The 26,936-nt window shown below is 46.2% G+C and overlaps 1 protein-coding gene across 1 annotated transcript in view; it reads left to right on the top strand.

The window, feature by feature from the left end:
* LOC122551869 (E3 ubiquitin-protein ligase MARCHF4-like) overlaps positions 1-26,936 on the top strand; it is a 281,240-nt gene that overhangs the window by 44,555 nt on the left and 209,749 nt on the right. Inside the window, exon 2 of the mRNA XM_043694417.2 lies at positions 14,026-14,181. Coding sequence (XP_043550352.1) covers positions 14,026-14,181 — 156 coding nt within the window. The remainder of the gene's footprint in view (positions 1-14,025; positions 14,182-26,936) is intronic.

A 26,936-nucleotide genomic window follows, 5' to 3' on the forward strand; every position in this document is an offset into this window, starting at 1 on the left:
GACTTTATGAATAAGTCTACCATGGGGAACCTTATCAAATGCCTTGCTGAAGTCCACAACACCACATCTAATACTTGACCTTCGTTGACCTGTCTCGTCACCTCTTTAAAGAACTCAATAAGATTTGTGAGGCATGACCTGCCCCTCACAAAGCCATGCTGACTGCCTTTAATCAAGCTCTGCTTTTCCAAATAGTCATAAATCCTATCCCTCAGAATTCTTTCCAAAACTTTGCTGACCACAGACGTAAGACTGACTGGTCTGTAATTGCCAGGGATTTCCCTATTACCCTTCTTGAAAAGAGGAACAACATTCACCTCCCTCCAGTCCTCCAGTACGACTCCTGTGGAGAGTGAGGAAGCAAAGATCTTCACCAGAGGCTTAGCAACCTCCTTTCTTGCTTCCCCGAGCAAAGTTATAGAATCAAAGAGCAACTTAGGATAAATCTGGTCTGGCCCTGGGGGCTTCTCAATCTTAATGTTTTCCAAATTTTCCAGCACATCAACTTCATCAATCTTCATCTGTTCAAGCCTGTATCCCAGCTCCTCAAAGTTCTCATTTATAACAAGGTCCCTTTCCTTGGTGAAAACTAAAGCAAAAAACTCCTTTAGGGCTTTCCCTATCTGCTCAGACTCCACGCACAAGTTCTCTATGCTATCCCTGACCAGCTCTACCTTCTCCCTAATCAATCTCTTATTCCTCACGTATGAGTAAAATGCCTTTGGGTTCCCTTAAGGTAGTTAGGATAGTGAAGAAGGTGTTTGGTATGCTTTCCTTTGTTGGTCAGAGTATTGAGTACAGGAGTTGTGAGGTTGTGTTGTGGCTGTACAGGACATTGGTTAGGCCACTTTTGAAATATTGCGTGCAATTCCGATCTCCTTCCGATCGGGACAATGTTGTGAAACGTGAAAGGGTTCAGAAAAAATTCCAAGGAAGTTGTCAGGGAGAGGTTGAATAAGCTGGGGCTGAGGGGTTACCTTATATAGGTCTATAAAATCATGAGGGGGATGGATAGGATAAATAGACAAAGTGGGGGAGTCCAGAGCTAGAGGGCATAGGTTTAGGGTGAGAGGGGAAAGATATAAAAGAGACCTAAGGGGCAGCTTTTTCACACAGAGGGTGGTACGTGTATGGAATGAGCTGGCAGAGGATGTGGTGGAGGCTGGTACAATTGCAACATTTAAGAGGCATTTGGATGGGTATATGAATAGGAAGGGTTTGGAGAGATATGGGTCAGGTGCTGGCAGGTGGGACTAGATTGGGTTGGGATGTCTGGTTGGCATGGATGAGTTGGGCTGAAGGGTCTGTTTCCATACTGTAAATCTCTATGACTCTATGGCTAAACTGAAGATAATGTGGAGTGTGAGAGAAAATGAATAATAAATATAAAACCAGACAATAAAAACTTCTATAATTAAATTAAAATAAAGATAGCTCACACAGCCACCACTCTCTGGGTGAAGAAGTTTCTCCTCATCTCTGTCCGAAATGGTCTCCCCCGTATTTTTAAGCTGTGTCCTCTGGTTTGGCACTCACCCATCAGCGGAAACATGTTTCCTGCTGCCAGAGTGTCCAATCCTTTAATAATCTTATATGTCTCAATCAGATCCCCTCCCAGTCTTCTAAACTCAAGGGTATACAAGCCCAGTCGCTCCAGCCTTTCAGCGTAAGGTAGTCCCGCCATTCCAGGAATTGACATCGTGAACCTACGCTGCACTCCCTCAATAGCCAGAAGGTAAGAGTGGAGAACTGATCATAGAATCATAGAATCAAACAGTACAGAGGAGGACTTTCAGCCCATTAAGCCTGTACCACCAAAAATATACTACTACTTATACTAGTCCTACCTTCCTGCACTAGGCCTATAGACCTCATTCCTGAAGGGCTTCTGCCCAAAACGTCGATTTTCTTGCTCCTCAGATGTTGCCTGACCTGTGCTTTTCCAGCACCACTCTAATCTTGACTCTGATCTCCAGCATCTGCAGTCCTTAGTTTCGCCTATAGGCCTGAATGTTGTGGTACTTCAGGTACTCATCCAAGTATTTTTAAAGGTTGCAAGATTCCTGCCTCAACTACTATTCCAGGCATTGCAAACCAGATTCCCATTAATCTCTGGTTGAAAAAGGTTTTCCTCAAATACCCTCTAAACCTCCTGCCTTTCACCTCAAAATTATGCCCCCTATAGTCATCATAACAGGAAAGAAGCAAATGTAAAGCCTTTGATGAGTATTTTATTTCTGACTTCATAGTAGAATATACAGAAGCATGCCAAGAAGAGTAAAAATAATCTAGAGGCAAAAGGAAGGGAAGAATTTTGAACAGTCACAATCATGAGTGAAAATCCACAATCTATTAACAGAGCTAAAAGCTAACAGGTACCCTGGAATGATGCCTTTTTATTTGTTCATGGGATGAGGGTGTCACTAGGTAGACCAGGGTTTTACCCTTTCCTAACTGCCCTTGTAAACATCACATCTTTTTTATTGTCCAGTGTTGGATTATAAATAAAGATAATGAAAGCAGACACATTTTCCAGAATGCACAAATGGTAATATACGTTAAGAATTTAAGAGAAAGATGGCAATAGACTGTATAAGCTGTATCTAAGGAATGAACAAAGATAAATAGATGCTAGACTCATGTTTTGTCCTGAAAACACATTTTTGAAATGGCCTTTCATTTTTGTTAAGGGTAGAGGCATGTAATGACCATGTTGAAAGACCCTCCAATCGAAAGGAAGTGTTCCAGAATCTGTGGAATCTTGGAAGATGACCAGTAATGCAACCAATATTTCTTCGGCCACTTCCTTAAGAATCTTGGGATGTAGGTTATTGGGCCCTGGTAATTTAATCAGCCATTAATCCTGTCAATTTCCCTACCCCATTTCTCTACTAATACTGATTTCCTTCAGTTTCCCTCTCTCACTTCCCATGTGTTCCCTAACATTTCTAGGATGTTATTTTTTCACCTCCTTTGTGGAGACAGGCCCAAAATGTGTAGTTGCTTGGTCTGCCATCTCTTCGTTCCCCATTATAACCTCCCCTGTTTTTGACTGTAAGGGACTTACATTTGTCTTCGCTAATCTTTTTCTTTTCACACACTGATGGAAGCTTTTACAATCACTTTTGTAAGTTCCCTGCAAAGATATACTCTACTTTCCCTTTCTTAATCTATTCCTTTGTCTTCCTTTGCTGAAGTCTCAACTGCTTCTAATATTCATGATTGCTGCTTTTTTGCCCAATTTGGAAAATCTTTCTTTGGATCTAATACTATCACTAATTTCCTGTTGGTCATGGTCGGGCCACCCTTCCCTGCATTAGGATTTGAAACCATGTATAAAGCTCTTAGATAAATCATTCTCTTGGAGAAAAAGTTAGAACTCACTTTTTTGTAATTAAAAACCCATGTTCAAGACTGAAGAGTTGCAACTGTTAGGCAAGTAGCAATAATGGCTGGTAATTAACTAAAAGTAAACCTCCTTTACATCACCCTCATATACTCAGGAATAGTAACGGTCTGGAGAACAAAGAATAAACAAAGAAAATTTACAGCCCAGGAACAGGCCCTTTGGCCCTCCAAGCCTGAGCCGATCCAAATGTACTGTCGAAACCTGTCGGTCAATTCCTAAGCATCTGTATCCTTCTGCTCCCCACCTACTCATGCATCTGTCCAGATGCATCTTAAACGAATCTATCGTGACTGCCTCTACCACCTCTGCTGGCAACATGTTCCAAACGCCCACCACCATCTGTGTGAAGTACTTGCCGTGTGTATCCCCCTTAAATTTTCCACCTCTCACCTTGAAAGTGTGACCTCTCGTTATTGAATCCTTCACCCTGGGAAAAAGCTTGTCTCTATCCACCCTGTCTATTCCCTTCATCATTTTGTAAACCTTAATCAGGTCCACCCTCAATCTCCTTTTTTCTAATGAAAATAAAAGTAACCTACTCAACCTTTCTTCGTAGCTAGCACCTTCCATACCAGGCAACATCCTTATACCCTCTGCACCCTCTCCAAAGCGTCCACATCCTTTTGGTAATGTGGCGACCAGAACTGTACAAAGTATTCTAAATGCGGCCGAACCAATGTCTTGTACAATTTTAACATGACCTGCCAGCTCTTATACTCAATACCCCGTCCAATGAAGGCAAGCATACCATATGCCTTCTTGACCACTCTATCCACCTGTGCAGCAACCTTCAGGGTACAATGGACCTGCACTCCCAGATCTATCTGCCCATCAACTTTTCCCAAGGCTCTTCCATTCATTGTATAATTCGCTCTAAAATTAGACTTGCCTAAATGCATCACCTCACATTTGTCTGGATTGAAAACTATCTGCCACTTTTCCGCCCAACTCTCCAGTCTATCTATATCCTCCTGTATTCTCCTGACAGTCCCTTATGCTTTCTGCTACTCCACCAATCTTCGTGTCATCTGCAAACTTGCTGATCATACCAACCGTGCCCTCTTCCAGATCATTTATGTATATCACAAACAACAGTGGCCCCAACACTGACCCCTGTGGTACACCACTGGTCACCTTTCTCCATTTCGAGAAACTCCCTTCAACTACTACTTTCTGTCTCCTGTTGCTCAACCAGTTCTTGATTCACCTAGCTAGAATACCCTGCACACCATGTGACTTTACTTTCTACATTAGTCTTCAGCCCTCAACATTGCGCCGACCAATTATACCAACCTGAAGCCCATCTAACCTACACTATTCCATGTACGTCCATATGCTTGTTCAATGATGACCTAAATGCGCTTAAAGTTGGCGAATCTACCACCGTTGCAGGCAAAGCATTCCATACCCTTACTACTCTCTGAGTAAAGAAACTACCTCTGACATCTGTCCTATATCTATCACCCCTCAATTTAAAGCTATGCCCCCTCGTGCTCGCCGTCACCATACTTGGAAAAAGGCTCTCCCTGTCCACCCTATCTAACTCTCTGGTTATCTTGTATGTCTCTATTAAGTCACCTCTCAACCTTCTTCTCTCCAACAAAAGCAGCCTCAAGTCCCTCAGCCTTTCCTCATAAGACCTTTCCTCCATACCAGGCAACATCCTAGTAAATCTCTGCATCCTTTCCAAAGCTTCCACATCCTTCATCTAATGCGGTGACCAGAACTGTACACAATACTCCAAGTGCGGACACACCAGTGTTTTGTACAGCTGTAGCATACCCTCATGTTTCCGGAAGTCGATCCCTCTATTAATAAAAGCTAAATTACTGTATGCCTTCTTAACAACCCTGTCAACCCTGGGTGGCAACTTTCAAGGATCTGTGTGCCTGGACACCGAGATCTCTCTGCTCATCGACACTACCAAGAATCTTACTATGAGCCCAATACTTTGTATTCTGGTTACTCTGACCAAAGTGAATCACCTCACACTTGTCCGTATTAAACTCCATTTGCCAACTCTCAGCCCAGCTCTGCAGCTTATTTATGTCTCTCTGTAACCTACAGCATCCTTTGTCACTATCCACAACCCCACCGACTTTAGTGTTGTAATTTACTAAACCACCCTTCTACGCCCTCATCCAGGTCGTTTTTAAAAATGACGAACAGCAGTGGACCCAACACCGACCTTTGCGGTACACCACTAGTAACTGGACTCCAGGATGAACATTTCCCATCAACCACCACCCTCTGTCTTCTTTCAGCAAGCCAATTACTGATCCAAACTGGCTACTGAGGGAGTGCAGCGTAGGTTCACGAGGTCAATTCCTGGAATGGCGGGACTACCTTACGCTGAAAGACTGGAGCGACTGGGCTTGTATACCCTTGGGTTTAGAAGACTGAGAGAGGATCTGATTGAGACATATAAGATTATTAAAGGATTGGACACTCTGGAGGCAGGAAACATGTTTCCGCTGATGGGTGAGTGCCGAACCAGAGGACACAGCTTAAAAATACGGGGTAGACCATTTAGGACAAAGATGAGGAGAAACTTCTTCACCCAGAGAATGGTGGCTGTGTGGAATGCTCTGCCCCAGAGGACAGTGGAGGCCCAGTCTCAGGATTCATTTGAGAAAGAGTTGGATAGATCTCTCAAGGATAGTGTAATCAACGGTTATGGAGATAAGGCAGGAACAGGATACTGACTAAGGATGATCAGCCATGATCATATTGAATGGTGGTGCAGGCTTGAAGAGCAGAATAGCCTGCTCCTGCACCTATTGTCTATTGTCAAACCGCTATATCTCCCACAATCCCATTCCTCCACATTTTGTACAATAGCCTACTGTGGGGAACCTTATCGAACACATTGTTGAAATCCATATACACCACATCAACCGGTTTACTCTCATCCACCTGTTTGGTCACCTTCTCAAAGAACTCAATAAGGTTTGTGAGGCACGATCTACCCTTCACAAAACCGTGCTGACTATCCCGAATAAAATTATTTTTTTCTAGATGATTATAAATCCTATCTCTTATAAACTTTTCCAACACTTTACCAACAACCAATAAGGCTCACTGGTCTATAATTACTAGGGTTGTCTCTGCTCCCCTTCTTGAACAGGGGAACCACATTTGCTATCCTCCAGTCTTCTGGCACTATTCCTGTAGACAATGAAGATTTAAAGATCAATGTCAAAGGCTCGGCAATCTCTTCCCTGGTTTCCCAGAGGATCCTAGGATAAATCGTAGGGGAGTAGGGATAACCCTAGTAACTATAGGCCGGTGAGTCTCACTTCTGTTGTGGGCAAAGTCTTAGAGAGAATTGTAAGGGAAAGGATTTATGAAGATCTGGATAGGAATAATGTGATCAAGGATAGTCAGCATGGTTTTGTGAAGGGCAGGTCGTGCCTCACAAACCTTACTGAATTCTTTGAGAAGGTGACTAAGGAGGTGGATGAGGGGAAAGCGGTAGATGTGGTGTATATGGATTTTAGTAAGGTGTTTGATAAGGTTCCCCATGGTAGGCTACTTCAAAAAATACGGAGGTATGGCATTGAGGGTGAGTTGGAGGTTTGGATTAGGAATTGGCTGGCTGGAAGAAGACAGAGGGTAGTAGTTGATGTTAAAGGTTCATCTTGGAATGCTGTTACTAGCGGTGTTCCGCAAGGATCTGTTTTGGGACCATTGCTGTTTGTCATTTTTATAAATGACCTGGAGGAGGGGCTAGAAGGTTGGGTGAGCAAGTTTGCGGATAATACGAAAGTCGGAGGAGTTGTTGACAGTGAGGAAGGATGTGGCAGGTTACAGCGGGATATAGATAAGCTGCAGAACTGGGCAGAAAGGTGGCAAATGGAGTTCAATGTAGCTAAGTGTGAGGTGATTCACTTTGGTAAGAGTAACAAAAAGATGGGGTACTGGGCTAATGGTCGGATACTTGGTAGTGTGGATGAGCAGAGGGATCTTGGTGTCCATGTACACATATCTTTGAAAGTTGCCACCCAGGTAAATAGTGCGGTGAAAAAGGCATATGGCGTACTGGCTTTTATTGGTAGAGGAATTGAGTTCCGTAGTCCTGAGATCATGTTGCAGTTGTATAAGACTCTGGTGCGGCCGCATCTGGAGTATTGTGTGCTGTTTTGGTCGCCATACTATAGGAAGGATGTGGAGGCACTGGAACGGGTGCAGAGGAGGTTTACCAGGATGTTGCCTGGTATGGTAGGAAGATCGTATGAGGAAAGGCTGAGGCACTTGGGGTTGTTTTCATTGGAGAAAAGAAGGTTTAGGGGTGACTTGATAGAGGTGTATAAGATGATTAGGGGTTTAGATAGGGTTGACCGTGAGAACCTTTTTCCACCTATGGAGTCAGCTATTATGAGGGGGCATAGCTTTAAATTAAGGGGTGGTAGGTATAGGACGGATATTAGGGGTAGGTTCTTTACTCAGCGAGTCGTGAGTTCATGGAATGCCCTGCCAGTAGCAGTGGTGGACTCTCCCTCATTATGGGCATTTAAGCAGGCATTGGATAGGCATATGGAGGATAGTGGGCTAGTGTAGGTTAGGTGGGCTTGGATCGGCGCAACATCGTGGGCCAAATACTGCGCTGTATTCTTCTATGTTCTATGTTCTATCCCATCCCGCCCAGGGGACTTATCTATTTTCACACTCTGCAGGATTTCTAATACCTCTTCCTTGTGAACCTCAATCCCACCTAGCCTAGTAGCCTGTATCTCAGTATTCTCCTCGACAACATTGTCGTTTTCTAGAGTGAATACTGTTGAAAAATATTCATTCGTGCTTCCCCTATCTCCTCTGATTCCACACACAACTTCCAACTACTATCCTTGATTGGCCCTAATCTTACTCTCGTCATTCTTTTATTCCTTATACCTATAGAAAGCCTTAGGGTTTACCCTGATCCTATCTGCCAACAACTTCTCATGTCTCCTCCTGGCTCTTCTGAGCTCTCTCTTTAGGTCCTTCCTGGCTACCTTGTAACCCTCAAGCACCCTAACTGAGCCTTCACATCTCATCCTAACATAAGCCTTCTTCTTCCTCTTGACCAGAGATTCCACTTCCTTCGTAAACCACGGCTCCCGTGCTCTACAGCTTCCTCCCTGCCTGACAGGTACATACTTATCTAGGGGACACAGTAGCTTTTCCTTGAATAAGCTCCACATTTCTAATGTGCCCATCCCCTGCAGTTTCCTTCCCCATCCTATGCTTCCTAAATCTTGCCTTATCGCATCATAATTGCCTTTCCCCCAGCTGTAAGTCTTTCCCAGTGGTATACACCTATCCCTTTCTATCACTAAAGTAAACATAACAGAATTGTGATCGCTATCACCAAAATGCTCACCTACTTCCAAGTCTAACACCTGGCCGGGCTCATTACCCAGTACCAAATCTAATGTGGCTTTGCCCCTTGTTGGCCTGTCTACATTCTGTGCCAGGAAGCCCTCCTGCACACACTGGACAAAGACTGACCCATCTGTAATACTCGTACTGTAGTGTTCCCAGTCAATATTTGGAAAGTTGAAGTCCCCCATGACAACTACCCTGTCTTTCTCACTCCTATCGAGAATTATCTTTGCTATTCTTTCCTCTACATCTCTGGAACTATTCGGAGGCCTATAGAAAACTCCCAACAGGGTGACCTCTCCTTTCCTGTTTCTAACCTCAGCCCATACTACCTCAGTTGACGAGTCCCCATACATCCTTTCTGCAACTGCAATACTGCCCTTCATCTGTCTCTCACTGACCTGGACAAGAAGGACACCTATGTTAGATTACTGTTCATTTACTTCGGTTCTGCATTTAACACTATCATTTCTCATCGTCTGATTGGAAAGCTGAATCTGCTGGGCTTGAATACCTCTCTTTGTAACTGGATCCTGGACTTCTTGACTGGGAGACCTCAGTCAGTCTAGATTGAGAACAGCATCTCCAACACCATCTCACTGAGCACGAGGGCCCCTGCTATTCACCCTGCGACTGTGCAGCGATGCACAGCTGGAAAGATATTATTAAGTTCGTTGAAGACACGATAGTATTGGGTCTCATTAGCGGAACAATGAGTCAGCATACAGGGAGGAGGCGCAGCAGCTAACATACTGGTGCAGAGCCAACGATCTGTCTCTGAATGTGGACAAAATGAAAGAAATGGTTGTTGACCTCAGGAGGGCATGGAGCGAGCACCCTCCGCTAGACATTGATGGCTCCCCCGTGGATATCATGAAGAGCACAGAATTTCTTGACGTCCACATGGCGGAGAATCTCACCTGGTTCCATAGCCAAAAAAGCCAGCAGCATCTCTACTTTCTGTGTAGCTTGAGAAAAGCCCATTTCCCATCCCCCATCCTCACCACATTCGACACAAGGTTCATTGAGAGTACCCTGAACTGATGCATCACTGCCTGGTTTGGGAATTGCATCATCTCACTTTAGATTAGATTAGATTAGATTAGATTAGATTAGATTAGATTAGATTAGATTACAGTGTGGAAACAGGCCCTTCGGCCCAACAAGTCCACACCGACCCGCCGAAGCGAACCCACCCATACCCCTACCCCTACATTTACCCCTTACCTAACACTACGGGCAATTTAGCATGGCCAATTCACCTGGCCCTGCACATCTTTGGACTGTGGGAGGAAACCGGAGCACCCGGAGGAAACCCACGCAGACACGGGGAGAACATGCAAACTCCACACAGTCAGTCGCCTGAGGCGACAATCTCAGATTGTAAAACACTACAACAGATAGTGACGACAGCTGAGAAGAATATCGGGGTCTCTCTCTCTCTTCCCTTCATTACAGACATTACATCACACACTGCATCTGCAAGGCTAATAGCATTGTGAACGAGCCCACACACGCTTCATCTAAATTCTTCTCCCTCCTGCCATCTGGCAGAAGATACCAGAGCATTCAGTCTCTCACGGCCAGACTGTGCAACAGTTTCTTCCCCCAAGCCATCAAGCTCCTTAACACTGTATGATCACACCCTATTGCAAGACAAAAGATGTAAAATTATCGGCCGATTAGCCTAACCTCGGTTTTACGTAAAATTCTAGAATCCATCATTAAGAATGAGGTTTCTAAATTCTTGGAAGTGCAGGATCAAATTAGAAAAGTTAGTATGGATTTAGTAAGGGGAGGCTGTGCCTGACAAACCTGTTAGAATTCTTTGAAGAGGTAACAAGTAGGTTAGACCAGGGAAACCCAGTGGATATTATCTACCTAGACTTCCAAAAGGCCTTTGATAAGGTGCCTCACAGGAGGCTGCCGAGTAAGGTGATAGCCCATGGTGTTCAAGGTGAGGTACTGGCATGGATTGAGGATTGGCTGTCTGACAGAAGACAGAGAGTTCGGATAAAAGGTTCTTTTTTGGAATAGCAGCCAGTGACAAATGGTGTCCCGCAGGGTTCAATATTGGGGCCACAGCTATTCACTGTACATATAAATGATCTGGTTGAAGGGACTGGGGGCATTCCGGCAAAGTTTGTTGATGAGACGAAGTTAGGTGGACAGGCAGGTGATACTGAGGAGGTGGGGAGGATGCAGAAAGATTTAGACAGTTTAGGAGAGTGGTCCAGGAAATGGCTGATGAAATTCAATGTGAGCAAATGCAGCATCTTGCACTTTGGAAAAACTAACACAGGCGTGGACGTCTTTATAAATAGTGAGAAAATTCATAAAGCCAAAATACAAAGGAATCTGGGAGTGCTAGCACAGGATTCTATAAAGGTTGACATGCAGGTTGAGTCGGTGGTTAAGAAAGTAAATGTAATGTTGTCATTTATTTCAAGAGAGTTAGAATATAAAAGCAGTGAGGTGCTACTAAGACTTTATAAAGTTCTGATTAGGCCCCATTCAGAATACTGTGTCCAGTTTTGGGTCCCACACCTCAGAAAGGCACTGGAGCGTGTCCAGCAGAGATTCACACAGAGTTTCCCTGGACTGGTAGGCCTTACATACGATGAATGGCTGAGGATCCTGGGATTGTATTCATTAGAGTTTAGAAGGTTGGGGGAGATCTAATAGAAACTTACAAGATAATGCATGGCTTAGAAAGGGCGGACACTGGGAAATTGTTTCCTTCAGGCGGGGATACTAGGACTTGTGGGCACAGCCTTAGAATTAGAGGGGGTCAATTTAGAACAGAAATGAGAAGACATTTCCTCAGCCAGATAGTGATGGGCCTGTGGAATTCATTGCCACGGAGCACAGTGGAGGTCGGGATGTTAAATGTCTTCGAGGCACAGATTGATAAATTCTTCATCTTGCAAGGAATTAAGGGATACGGGGAGACTGTGTATAAATGGCATTGAAATGCCCATCAGCCATGATTGAATGGCAGAATGGACTCGATGGGCCAAATGGCCTTACTTCCACTCCTGTGTCTTATTGTCTTATTCCATTTGCAATTTTCAGATGACTTTTTGAATTGCTGCTAAAACAATAGTTTATTAATAATCATTCATTGTTACATTGTAATTTGTCCACCACTGTGCCTGTTGTCTTGTCTTGTTAGGAATTACTGTGCTGTCTTGCATGTTTTGTACTTTTCTATGTACTTTATGTTGCCCTGTGTATGACTACTCTCTTGTAGTCTGTTTGTTCCCATAGCACCTTGGTCCTAGAGGAATGCTGCCTCATTTTTATTGTACCAGTTGTATATGTTAGAAACGATAAATAAAGTTACTCTACTCTACTCTACATCCGAGACTCCTACCACTCTCTGTGTAAAAAAACCTGCCCCACACATCTCCTTTGAACTTTCCCCCTCTCACCCTAAATGCATGCACCTGAGTATTAAGCATTTCAACACTGGGAAAAAATATTCTAACTATCAATCCTATCTATGCATCTCATAATTTTATAGATTTCTATCAATTCTCCCCTCAGCCTCTGCTACTCCAAAGAAAACAATCTGAGTATTTCTAGCCTCTCTTTATAGCTCATACTCTCTAATCCAAGCAGTATCCTGGTAAACCTCTTCTGCACCCTCTTCAATGCCTCCACATCCTTCCTGTAATGTGGCAATCAGAAATGAATACAATACACTAAATGTGGCCTAACCAAAGTCTTACAAACTAGACTATTCCCTACTACAGGAGAATCGACTTTTCGGGCATAAGCATTCTTCAGGAATCCTGAAGAAGGGCTTATGCCTGAAACGTCGATTTTCCTGCTCCTTGGATGCTGTCTGACCTGCTGCGCTTTTCCAGCAACACATTTTTCAGCTCTGATCTCCAGCATCTGAAGTCCTCACTTTCTTCTATTCCCTACTATCACTATATTGCTTTTTGCTTATCTACTTGAACGGCTTCCTTTACCATGGATGCTGTGGCCACATAGCTCATACCGCTCTCCAAACAAGCTGAAAGAACCTCAAAATTGGTGGACAATTGTAAGGGCTAAGACTCCTGCACTCCTGTCCTCTAGGCCCCCTTCACTGTCTCACTTTAAATTGCATTCTCTTGTTCCTGACACTGACCAAATTTGAACATTCTATCCTAAGAGGTGTCATCACCTCCTGAAACAAAGGTAACTTACCCCTCCCTGATGTTTCACAATGTATGCTTCTCAGCCTCCAGAACAATAAAGTTTCTGCATTCATCCAAACATGGACAAAAGAGCTGAACTCGAGGTGAGGCGAGAGCAACTGCTGTTGACGTCAAGGAGTCCTAGCAAACTGGAGTCAGTGGGAATGAGACGGAAGATTGTCAGCTGAATAGAGTCATACTGAGTAAAGAGAGAGATTGTTCCTAATTCCAGGATATTGCTGTAGGAAGTTTTCATGGCACTTCATAGATCACTTCTTTAATCAATTAATTATGTCAAAAGATCTGAAATGTTTGCTGATGGTTACACTGTGCACAGTTTCATTCACAACAGCTCAGATATTGAAGCAGTCCATGTACATATGCAACAAGGCCTAACAAAATTCAGGTTTGGAAAGATAAGTGCTATTATCATTCTCCCCACTGGATTACTAGACAATGACCATTTCCAACTAAAGCAAATCTAAACACCTCCGTATGACATTCGATGAGATTATAACATCCAAGAAGCTTGACTTCAAGAACATGTAGCATGCTTATTCACTTCCACAATCATCTTAAGCATTCATTTCCTTGTTAACAACACACAGTGGCGGCTGTGTATAACATCTGTGAGATGAACTGCAGCAGTTCACTTAGATTTATTTGATAAATAAATAAATCTCCATTACCTCAGACAACAATTGTAACTAATGCATAGAAACATTACTTCTAAGTCACACATCAGCTGGTATTACGATGCTGTTGTTGTTCTTGTTACTGGATGTAAATCCTGAAATAATTACCCCTAACTACACTCCACCACCCCATTGGAGCATCATTAACACAGAGACTTTGGGGTTCAAAAATAAGGTTCACTGCTTCCTTCTCAAGGGTAACTAGGGATGAGTAATAATTGCTAGCCTAGCTAGTGATACAACATCCTGAGAATTAATTAAAAGCCTTTCAGAGATATGTCTCTCTGTCACATTAATGATTATGTTATTATTATGTCCTGTGCTGCTGTCATGTTAGTCACACTTTCATTTTCTTATTGTTGTTTAGGGGGATTTGCTGAGTCCATGTCGCTGTGCTGGATCTGTTCGTTGTACACACCAACCCTGCCTGATAAAGTGGATCAGTGAGCGAGGATCCTGGAGTTGTGAGCTGTGTTACTACAAATACCATGTCATTGCCATTAGTGCCAAGAACCCCCTTCAGGTGCCATCTTTTGTTTTTACTTCTGCTTTACTCTGTTTAATTTTGTGTTTTTCTAATGCTTGTGCACGTGCAATTTCTGACATGGCTCATTGGACAGTGCTTGAGAATTGGAATGCCTACTGACTTCTTCCTCCTTACTTAGGGATTCTGAGAGATTCTGTCTAATCAGCTGACATCAATTGGGCAAGAAAATGGTGAGCTTAGGGTTCAAACCAAGAATAATGCAGAGACAGATGTGAACCTATGCAGCTATTCATGTCTGTCAAAATATGATAGGCTGCTTCATCTGCAAACAGTATCATATTGCAGGGAATTGTAATGGCCAATGTATGCAGAACAAGATCTCAGAAATAGTAAATTAATGAAAATAATGTCAGGGGAGGAAGGATTTTTGTACTAGGATTGGCACCTTACTGATTTACCTCATTGTAAAAGGCTGAATGCTCCTTTAACAATGAATCATGTGTACTAAATAAAAATCGAAAGAATTGCAGGTGCTGTAAATCAGAAACAAAACAGAAGTAGCTCAGGAAAAGCTCAGCAGCTCTGGCGGCATCCATGAAGAGAAATCAAAGTTAATGTTTTGAGTCTGGTGACTATTCCTCAGAACCCAGAGTTCTGAGGGAGGGTAATTGGACCAGAAACGCCAGCTTTGATTTCTCTTCATAGATGCTGCCAGACCTGCTGAGCTTTTCCAGCTACTTCAGTTTTGTTTCTGATTTACAGCATCTGCAATTCTTTCGGTTTTTATTTAGTATTTAACTCATTTCCACATCTCTTCTAGGCATGCCTACCTTGAAGAAGTTCTGCTCCTGTTCCCAATGGGATTTCCGTCCCAGTCTTTTTTTTTGTCCAGTTCTGAATTCATGTAAACACAAAAAATGCAAAACCCGCTGGTACACCATCCCCCTCACTCCCATCCAGGGCCCCAAACAGTCTTTCTAGATGAGACAGAGGTTCACCTGCATTGCTCCCAACCTAGCTTACTTCATCGGGTGCTTCCGATATGGTCTTCTCCACATCAGGGAGACCAAACCTAAACTTAGAGAATGGTTCGCCATGCATCTCAGCCAGGCTCACAGGGGCTGACTGGACCTCCCAGTCACTGCCCATTTTAATTCCCCTTCCCACTTCCTTTCCAACATGACCTTCCTTGGCCTCCTCCATTGCCAGAAAGAACCAAACTGCAAATTGGAGGAACAGCACCTTATTTTCTGCCTGGGCAATCTACAGCCCAGAGGACTCAATATTGAGTTCTCTAATTTCAAATAACCTCCCTTCCCAGCCCCCTCCCTCCCTTTCACTCCTCCCAGCCACCTACCAGATTCATTCCTCTTATTGACCAACCAAGTCATTCTCTCTACCTGTCTTTACTTATCCCCACTTCATCAGCCTGCCCCTGACACTCCTCCAGGTCCCCCTGCACCCACCCCCAGTCCTGAAGAAGGGTTACACCTGAAACGTTGACTTCTCCACCTCCTGATGCTGTCTGGCTTGCTGTGTTCTTCCAGCCTCCTGCCTGTCTATTTTGGATTCCAGCATCTGCAGTTTTTTTTTGTCTCTCACAAAAATTAGCTTTTGTCAGTGAGGACATTGACTCAGCTAGTTCACAGAATCACAGAATTGTTAAAGCACAGAAAGGGACAATTCAGTCACTCATGTCTGTGCTAACTCTCTACATGAGCATCTCACTCATTATCATTCTCCTGCTTTCTCCCTACAGCCTTGCACATTGTTCCTTTTCAGGTAGCAATCTAATTCCCTTTTGAAAGCCTCGATTGAACCTGACCCCATCACAGTGTCAGACAGTGTTTTCCAGACCACACCACTCACTGCATGAAAATGTTTCTCCTCATTTTGCCATTGTTTCTTTTGCCCATCAAGGTGAATCTGTGTCCTATAACTCTTGATTCTTCCACCAGTAAGAGTAGTTTCTCCCTAATTACTTTGTCCAGATACCATATTTTAAATTCATTCCTGATGAAGGGCTTTTAAAAATGTTGATTCTCCTGCTCCTCGGATGCTGCCTGACCTGCTGTGCTTTTCCAGCACCACACTCTTGACTCCAATCTCCAGCATCTGCAGATCTCATAGAACGTAGAACATAGAACGTTACAGCGCAGTACAGGCCCTTTGGCCCTCGGTGTTGCACTGGCCTGTGAATATAATCTAATGCTCATCTAATCTACACTGTTCCATTATTATCCATATGTATATCCAATGCCCATTTAAATGCCTTTAACGACAGCGAGTCTACTACTGTTGCAGTCAGGTCGTTCCACACCCCTAGTACTCTCTGAGTTTGAAATACTGAGTTATCTGAGCTATTTGACAGCTACCTACCATCTCAAAAACATCCAGCTTATTGGGCTAATTTTCATAAATGTTTGTCATTTTTATAAATGACCTGGAGGAGGGGTTAGAAGGTTGGGTGAGCAAGTTTGCGGATGATATGAAAGCCGGAGGAGTTGTAGACAGTGAGGAAGGATGTGGCAGGTTACAGCGGGATATAGATAAGCTGCAGAACTGGGCAGAAAGGTGGCAAATGGAGTTCAATGTAGCTAAGTGTGAGGTGATTCACTTTGGTAAGAGTAACGAAAAGATGGGGTACTGGGCTAATGGTCGGATACTTGGTCGTGTGGGTGAGCAGAGGGATCTTGGTGTCCATGTACACAGATCTCTGAAATTTGCCACCCAGGTAAATAGTGCGGTGAAGAAGGCATATGGCGTACTGGCTTTTATTGGTAGAAGGTTTAGAGGTGACTTGATAGAGGTGTACAAGATGATTAGGGGTTTAGATAGGGTCGACAGTGAGAATCTTTTTCCACGTATGGAGTCAGCTATTACAAGGGGGCATAGCTTTAAATTAAGGGGGGGTAGGTATAGGACAGATGTTAGGGGTAGGTTCTTTACTCAGCGAGTCGTGAGCTCATGGAATGCCCTGCCAGTAGCAGTGGTGGACTCTCCCTCATTATGGGCATTTAAGCGGGCATTGGATAGGCATATGGAGGACAGTGGGCTAGTGTAGGTTAGGTGGGCTTGGATCGACGCAACATCGAGGGCCGAAGGGCCTGTACTGCGCTGTATTCTTCTATGTTCTATGTTCTATGTTCTATAAATGAAAAGAAATTAGAACAAAAATTGTTCACCAGCTTAAGAAAGCCAACACCAACACTGCAACAGTTCAGAGTTTGACAGTCACTGGCTAAATCACAATTTAGGATTAGAAAATTAGTTTACAATGATAGCCAACACTCAGGACAGCAGTGAATGCTGTCCAACTTTAGCTGAACATGGACATGGACTGCTTCAATACCAGAGCAGTCATGACTGATTCCGAACATTTTGCAGTCATCCATGAACATTACCACCTCTGATGGAGGGATAGTTATTGATAAAGCAGTTGAAGATGATTTGGCATAGGACACTACTCTGAGGAACTCTTGTGGAGATGTCCTGGAGTTGAGATGACTAACGTTCATTTTCCTTTGTGCCAGCCAGCTGAGAGATTTTCCCTATTAGCTATTGACTTTAGTTCTGCTAGGGCTCCTTGAAACCAAGGTTAAATGCGTCTTCAATGTCAAAGGGAGTTACTTTACCTTACCTTCGGAATTCAGATCTTTTATCCTTGTTTGAGAAAAGGTTGTAACAAGGTCAAGAGCTCAATATATTTGGGGGCTGTGTCTCCCCAAGCCTTTGAAGTTAGAGATGTGTGTATAAGGAGTGTGACTTCCCTTCTTGGTTGTTCAGAGAGGACTTTCCCAGAAATGTTCCCCATAAATTGACTGAGACTTTTTATCTCTTTGTTTTTGCATAATGGTCATTTCAGAACTCACTGGCCCAACTGGTTCAATTGATCAATCAATCTTCTGATTTCCCATGCCCTTTGGTTTTGTATGTTTACTGGTGGAACTTTATTTTGTTGATTGGGGTTATTGTGACTTTCACGGTGTTGTAAATAGTGATAACAATTTACTCCCTCTCCATTTTCATTTTCATTGAACTCATAGAAAGTCCATAGTTTTATCATCCAATTTTTTTACAAAATTTAATTTGCCATCTTTGACCCTTGCTGAAGCTTTCTCTTGTCACCAGTTCATTTCTAACCCTTACACACTCCACATTAAATCATCGATGTTTCCTCAATGCACTTCTTCCCCCCACGCCCAACCCCTAAAAGCTTTCTATTGCCAAAGCCTCAATCACAGACAAATGCAACTTATTCTTCCATTAACGCTATCCCTTCTCCTTTGAACCCAGTCCCTTGCCTGAAAAACAAAATTGGCCAAATTGCTTAAATATACATGTTCAAACTTTGACCTGAGTGGCACAACTATATCTTTGGAATTCCAGGATGGAACTGTACCTGTCTCCAACATATCAAATTTTCCTCCCTCAAAGTCCATTGCGTTTTCCAGGAACATCCTGCAGGGCTTAGTTATTTTCTCTGTAGACACCTGGTTCTTTCTCCATGGAAACCTCACCTCCAACCGAAATTGGGAGGAGCACAGATTTCATAATGTCTAAAATGTAGGGCAACTATTCAGCCATCTCGCTGACCTGTATTATTTTCATTCTCACAAACTCAAACCTCTCCTTTCCCCTAGAATCTAGCCCCACTAAAATCATTTCATCCACTAAAGTCCCGTTGATTCCATGTTTACTAAATTCTTGACTGCTCAGCTTCATTCCCTGGTCTCCGCTTAAGCAGATGGTAATGGGTCCCCTTCCTCAGGTATAATCCCCTCCCTTGAAATTAAGCATTAATAATCCTCCTTAAAAAAACCTACCTTTTAAAAATTCATTCATAGGATGTGATCATTGTTTGCAAAGCCAGTAATTATTGCCTGTCTCCATACTACACTTAAACTGAGTGGCTTGCTAGGGCCATTTCAGATCGTTACCATATCGTCTCGTCAACAATCAGCAAAGTGGCAGAAGCGGCACTTACTCTTCCACATCTGCTGTGGAATGTATGGTTTCATGGACATTGTCCATTTCAGAGGACAGTAATGAGCCAACCATATTGCTGTGGCTCCAGAATCACATGTAGGCCAAACCAGGTAAAGATGGAAGATTTCCTTCCCTAAAGGACATCAGTTAATTAGATGGGTATTCACAACAATTGGCTTTGAACACATGGTTGCCAGGTTCTTTTATTCTTCAGCATCTACCATGGGTTCTGGATTGCAAGATCAATGATATTACCACTGCATCACTGCCTTGATCTGGATTAGTGGTGCTGGAAGACCACAGCAGTTCAGGCAGCATCCAAGGAGCTTTGAAATCGACGTTTCGGGTAAAAACCCTTCATCAGGAATAAAGGCAGTGAGCCTGAAGCGTGGAGAGATAAGCTAGAGGAGGGTGGGGGTGGGGAGAAAGTAGCATAGAGTACAATGGGTGAGTGGGGGAGGGGATGAAGATGATAGGATAGGGAGGAGAGGGTGGAGTGGATAGGTGGGAAAGGAGATAGGCAGGTAGGACAAGTTCGGACAAGTCATGGGGACAGTGCTGAGCTGGAAGTTTGGAACTAGGGTGAGGTGGGGGAAGGAGAAATGAGGAAACTGTTAAAGTCCACATTGATGCCCTGGGGTTGAAGTGTTCCGAGGCGGAAGATGAGGCGTTCTTCCTCCAGGCATCTGGTGGTGAGGGAGCGGTGGTGAAGGAGGCCCAAGACCTCCATGTCCTCGGGAGAGTGGGAGGGGGAGTTGAAATGTTGGACCACGGGGCGGTGTGGTTGATTGGTGCGGGTGTCCCGGAGATGTTCCCTAAAGCGCTCTGCTGGGAGGCGCCCAGTCTCCCCAATGTAGAGGAGACTGCATCGGGAGCAACGGATACAATAAATGATATTAGTGGATGTGGAAGTAAAACTTTGATGGATGTGGAAGGCTACTTTAGGGCCTTGGATAGAGGTGAGGGAGGAGGTATGGGTGCAGGTTTTACAGTTCCTGCGGTGACAGGGGAAAGTGCCAGGATGGAAGGATGGGTTGTAGGGGGGCGTGGACCTGACCAGGTAGTCATGGAGGGAACGGTCTTTGCGGAAGGCGGAAAGGGGTGGGGAAGGAAATATATTCCTGGTGGTGGGGTCTGTTTGGAGGTGGAGGAAATATCGGTGGACGATTTGGTTTATGCGAAGGTTGGTAGGGTGGAAGGTGAGCACCAGGGGCGTTCTGTCCTTGTTACGGTTGGAGGGGTGGGGTCTGAGGGTGGAGGTGTGGGATGTGGACGAGATGCGTTGGAGGGCATCTTTAACCACGTGGGAAGGGAAATTGCGGTCTCTAAAGAAGGAGGCCATTTGGTGTGTTCTGTGGTGGAACTGGTCCTCCTGGGAGCAATAGACAATAGACAATAGGTGCAGGAGTAGGCCATTCATCTCTTTGAGCCTGCACCGCTATTCAATATGATCATGGCTGATCATTCCTAATCAGTATCCTCTTCCTGCCTTATTTCCATAACCCTTGATTCCACTATCTTTGAGAGCTCTATCCAACTCTTACTTAAATGAATCCAGAGACTGGGCCTCCACTGCCCTCTGGGGCAGAGCATTCCACACAGCCACCACTCTCTGGGTGAAGAAGTTTCTCCTCATCTCTGTCCTAAATGGTCTACCCCGTATTTTTAAGCTGTGTCCTCTGGTTCGGCACTCACCCATCAGTGGAAACATGTTTCCTGCTGCCAGAGTGTCCAATCCTTTCATAATCTTATATGTCTCAATCAGATCCCCTCTCAGTCTTCTAAACTCAAGGGTATACAAGCCCAGTCGCTTCAGTCTTTCAGTGCAAGGTATTCCAGCCATTCCAGGAATTGACCTTGTGAACCTTTGCTGCACTCCCTCAATAGTCAGAATGTCTTTCCTCAAATTTGGAGACCAGAACTGCACACAGTACTCCAGGTGTGGTCTCACCAGGGCACTGTACAGCTGCAGAAGCACCTCTTTGCTTCTATACTCAATTCCTCTTGTTATGAAGGCCAGCATGCTATTAGCCTTCTTCACTACCTGCTGTACCTGCATGCTTGCCTTCATTGACTAGTGTACAAGAACACCCAGATCTCTCTGTACTGCCCCTTTACCTAAATTGATTCCATTGAGGTAGTAATCTGCCTTCCTGTTCTTGCCACCAAAGTGGATAACCATACATTTATCCACATTAAACTGCATCTGCCACGCATCTGCACACTCACCTAACTTGTCCAGGTCACCCTGTAATCTCCTAACATCCTCATCACATTTCACCCTGTCACCCAGTTTTGTATCATCAGCAAATTTGCTAATATTATTGCTGATACCATCTTCTATATCATTAACATATATTGTAAAAAGCTGCGGTCCCAGCACGGATCCCTGCGTTACCCCACTGGTCACTGCCTGCCATTCCGAAATGGAGCCGTTTTTCTGGAGCAGATCCGGCGGAGGCGGAGGAATTGGGAATACGGGATGGCCTGTTTGCAAGAGGTAGGGTGGGAAGAGGTGTAATCCAGGTAGCTGTGGGAGTCGGTGGGTTTGTAAAAAATGTCAGTGTCAAGTCGGTCGTCATTAATGGAGATGGAGAGGTCCAGGAAGGGGAGGGAGATGTCAGAGATGGTCCAGATAAATTTCAGGTCAGGGTGGAATGTGTTGGTGAAGTTGATGAATTGCTCAACCTCCTCGCGGGAGCACGAGGTGGCGCCAATGCAGTCATCAATGTAGCGGAGGAAGAGGTGGGGAGTGGTGCCGGAGTAATTACGGAAGATCAACTGCTCTACGTAGCCAACAAAAAGACAGGCATAGCTGGGGCCCATACGTGTGCCCATGGCTACCCCTTTGGTCTGGAGGAAGTGGGAGGATTCAAAGGAGAAATTGTTAAGGGTGAGGACCAGTTCGGCCAAACAAATGAGAGTGTTGGTGTAAGGGTACTGTTGCGGACATCTGGAGAGGAAAAAACGGAGGGCTTGGAGGCCCTGGTCATGGCGGATGGAGGTGTAGATTGATTGGATATCCATGGTGAAGATGAGGCGTTGGGGGCCGGGGAAACGGAAGTCTTGGAGGAGGTGGAGGGCGTGGGTAATGTCTCGAACGTATGTGGGGAGTTCCTGGACTGGGGGGATAGGACAGTGTCGAGGTAGGTAGAGATGAGTTCAGTGGGGCAGGAGCATGCTGGGACAATGGGTCGGCCAGTGTGGTCAGGCTTGTGGATCTTGGGAAAGAGGTAGAACCGGGCAGTGCGGGGTTCCAGGACTGAGGTTGGAAGCTGTGGGTGGGAGATCTCCTGAGGTGATCTCGAGTTGGCGTTTGGCTTCAGCGGTATGGAGGTCAGTGCGCCAGACTACCACTGCACCCCCTTTATCCGCTGGCTTGATGGTGAGGTTGGGATTGGAGCAGAGGGATTGGAGGGCTGCGCGTTGTGAGGGTGAGAGGTTGGAGTGGGGGAGGTGGGTAGACAGGTTGAGGTGGTTAATGTCCCGGCAGCAGTTGGAAATGAAGAGGTCGAGGGCAGGTAAAAGGTCAGCGCGGGGTGTCCAGGTGGATGCAGTGTGTTGGAGGTGGGCGAAGGGGTCCTCAGAAGGTGGGCGGGAGTCCTGATTGTGAAAGTAAGCTCAGAGGCGGGGGTGACGGAAGAGTTGTTCGATGTCACGGCGTGTATTAAATTCATTGTTGCGTGGACGGCGGGGGATGAAGGTGAGTCTTTTGCTAAGGACTAATCGTTCGTCCTCAGTGAGGGGGAGGTCTGGAGGGATGGTGAAAACTCTGCAGGGCTGGGAGCTGGGATCTGGTGTGGGTGTAGAGCTGGGAGTGGGGGCGGAACCTGTAACTGGAGTGGGTGTGATGGTGGGGGGAATGGGGGTGGAGTCATGAGCAGGGGTAGTGTTCCCCTGGGGGTTCTTGGGGGTGGGGATAGTGACAGTGGGGTCTGTGGGTGGCATGTCAGCAGAATGCAGGTGAGTGGCGCTGGTGGGGGCGGAAGTGGTGGTGACAACGGCAGTAGGGGTGGCGGAAGTCACTGAGCATGTGGCATCAGCGATGATGTGAAGGGTGGAAGTGATGTCACGTGTGATGCATGAGGAATTGTGAGGGGTGGGTGGTTGTGGGAGTGGCCTTGACGGGGGCGGAAGTGACATCATCAATCAGTGTGGGGGTGGCAGCTGCATCAGCCGCATGGCTAATGGCGTCTGAGTAGATTGTGAGGCCAGGGGAATCTTCTGGAATGTTCGAGGAGCACTGGTTATGGAGGTGGGTAGATAATCCGCCCCTCACATCATCGCTGATGCCACATGCTCAGTGACTTCCGCCACCCCTACTGCCGTGGTCACCACCACTTCCGCCCCCACCAGCGCCACTCACCTGCATTCTGCTGACATGCCCCCCACAGACCCCACTGTGGAGAAAGTGAGGACTGCAGATGCTGGAGATCAGAGCTGAAAATGTGTTGCTGGAAAAGCGCAGCAGGTCAGGCAGCATCCAGGGAACAGGAGAATCGACGTTTTGGGCATAAGCCCTTCCTGAAGAAGGGCTTATGCCCGAAACGTCGATTCTCCTGTTCCCTGGATGCTGCCTGACCTGCTGCGCTTTTCCAGCAACACATTTTCAGCATAGACCCCACTGTCACTATCCCCACCCCCCTGAACCCTGAGGGGAGCACTACCCCTGCTCATGACTCCACCCCATTCCCCCCACCATCACACCCACTCCAGTTACAGGTTCTGCCCCCACTCCCAGCTCTACACCCACACCAGATCCCAGCTCCCAGCCCTGCCGAGTTTTCACCATCCCCCCAGACCTCCCCCTCACTGAGGACAAACGATCAGTCCTCAGCAAAGTTATCACCTTCATCCTCCTCTGTCCACGCATCAATGAATTTAATACACGCCGTGACATCGAACAATTCTTCTGTCGCCTCCGCCTCTGGGCTTACTTTCACAATCAGGATTCCCGCCCATCTTCCGAAGACCCCTTCACCCACCTCCAACACACTGCATCCACCTGGACACCCCGCGCTGGCCTATTAACCTGCTCTCGACCTCTTCATTTCCAACTGCCGCCGGGACATTAACCGCCTCAACCTGTCTACCCACCTCCCCCACTCCAACCTCTCACCCTCACAATGCGCAGCCCTCCAATCCCTCTGCTCCAATCCCAACTTCACCATCAAGCCAGCAGGTAAAGGGGGTGCAGTGGTAATCTGGCGCACTGACCTCCATACCGCTGAAGCCAAACGCCAACTCGAGTACACCTCTTCCTACTGCCCCCTCGATCATGACCCCACCCCCCATCACCAAACCATCATCTCCCAGACCATGCAGACCCTCATCACCTCAGGAGATCTCCCACCCACAGCTTCCAACCTCATAGTCCGGGAACCCCGCACTGCCCGGTTCTACCTCCTTCCCAAGATCCACAAGCCCGACCACCGTGGCCGACCCATTGTCTCAGCCTGCTCCTGCCCCACCTAACTCATCTCTACCTACCTCGACACTGTCCTATCCCCCCTAGTCCAGGAACTCCCCACATACGTCCGAGACACCACCCATGCCCTCCACCTCCTCCAAGACTTCCGTTTCCCCGGCCCCCAACGCCTCATCTTCACCATGGATATCCAATCCCTCTACACCTCCATCCGCCATGACCAGGGCCTTCAAGCCCTCCGTTTTTTCCTCTCCAGACGTCCCCAACAGTACCCTTCCACCGACACTCTCATTTGTTTGGCCGAACTGGTCCTCACCCTTAACAATTTCTCCTTTGAATCCTCCCACTTCCTCCAGATCAAAGGGGTAGCCATGGGCACACGTATGGGCCCCAGCTATGCCTGTCCCTTTGTTGGCTACGTAGAGCAGTTGATCTTCCGTAATTACACCGGCACCACTCCCCACCTCTTCCTCCGCTACATTGATGACTGCATTGGCGCCACCTCGTGCTCCCGCGAGGAGGTTGAGCAATTCATCAACTTCACCAACACATTCCACCCTGACCTTAAATTTATCTGGACCATCTCTGACATCTCCCTCCCCTTCCTGGACCTCTCCATCTCCATTAATGATGACCGATTTGACACTGACATTTTTTACAAACCCACCGACTCCCACAGCCACCTGGATTACACCTCTTCCCACCCTACCTCCTGCAAAAATGCCATCCCGTATTCCCAATTCCTCCGCCTCCGCCGTATCTGCTCCCAGGAGGACCAGTTCCACCACAGAACACACCAAATGGCGTCCTTCTTTAGAGACCGCAATTTCCCTTCCCACGTGGTTAAAGATGCCCTCCAACGCATCTCGTCCACATCCCGCACCTCCGCCCTCAGACACCACCGTAACAAGGACAGAACGCCACTGGTGCTCACCTTCCACCCTACCAACCTTCGCATAAACCAAATCATCCGCCCACATTTCCGCCACCTCCAAACAGACCCCTCCACCAGGAATATATTTCTCTCCCCACCCCTTTCTGCCTTCCGCAAAGACCTTTCCCTCCGTGACTACCTGGTCAGGTCCACGCCCCCCTACAACTCACCCTCCCATCCTGGCACTTTCCACCGCCACCGCAGGAACTGTAAAACCTGCGCCCAAACCTCCTCCCTCACCTGTATCCAAGGCCCTAAAGGAACCTTCCACAACCATCAAAGTTTTACTTGCACATCCATTAATATCATTTATTGTATCCGTTGCTCCCGATGCGGTCTCCTCTACATTGGGGAGACTGGGCACCTCCTAGCAGAGCGCTTTAGGGAACATCTCCGGGACACCCGCACCAATCAACCACACCGCCCCGTGGCCCAACATTTCAACTCCCCCTCCCACTCTGCCGAGGACATGGAGGTCCTGGGCCTCCTTCACCGCCGCTCCCTCACCACTAGACGCCTGGAGGAAGAACGCCTCATCTTCCGCCTCGGAACACTTCAACCCCAGGGCATCAATGTGGACTTCAACAGTTTCCTCATTTCCCCTTCCCCCACCTCACCCTAGTTCCAAACTTCCAGCTCAGCACTGTCCCCATGACTTGTCCTATCTGCCTATCTCCTTTTCCATCTATCCACTCCACCCTCTCCTCCCTGACCTATCACCTTCATCCCCTCCCCCACTCACCTATTGTACTCTATGAGGAGAAAGTGAGGTCTGCAGATGCTGGAGATCAGAGCTGAAAATGTGTTGCTGGAAAAGCGCAGCAGGGCTTCCTGAAGAAGGGCTTATGCCCGAAACGTCGATTCTCCTGTTCCCTGGATGCTGCCTGACCTGCTGCGCTTTTCCAGCAACACATTTTCAGCTATTGTACTCTATGCTACTTTCTTCCCACCCCCACCCTCCTCGAGCTTATCTCTCCATGCTTCAGGCTCACTGCCTTTATTCCTGATGAAGGACTTTTGCCCGAAACGTTGATTTCGCTCCTCCTTGGATGCTGCCTGAACTGCTGTGCTCTTCCAGCACCACTAATCCAGAATCTGGTTTCCAGCATCTGCAGTCATTGTTTTTACCTCAGTGCCTTGATCTCTTCATCCTTATAAATTAGCAACCAGCCTTTCCTCTCCAAGGTTCTTAAATATTTTCTTTCTTTATAAAGCAGTTGTCCAACTCATCTGCTCCCCATATTCAAATCTCTCCAAATCAGTTTCTGTACCTCCTGCAGCAATGAACAACCAAACCAGATGTTTGAGAGTGTTTGCATTCTGGCTGACCCTGAAATTAGCTTTCAATTCTATACCCTCTCCACTACAAAGACTGTCTTACATCTACCTCCAGACTTTGTCTGTTTTCACTGCTGCTCATCTTCTGCTAAAGAGCAATTA

This window comes from Chiloscyllium plagiosum, unplaced genomic scaffold (assembly GCF_037043375.1).
Source record: "Chiloscyllium plagiosum isolate Xiang-an unplaced genomic scaffold, Cpla_swu_hap1 HiC_scaffold_7, whole genome shotgun sequence".
NCBI classification, from domain to species: Eukaryota; Metazoa; Chordata; class Chondrichthyes; order Orectolobiformes; family Hemiscylliidae; genus Chiloscyllium; species Chiloscyllium plagiosum.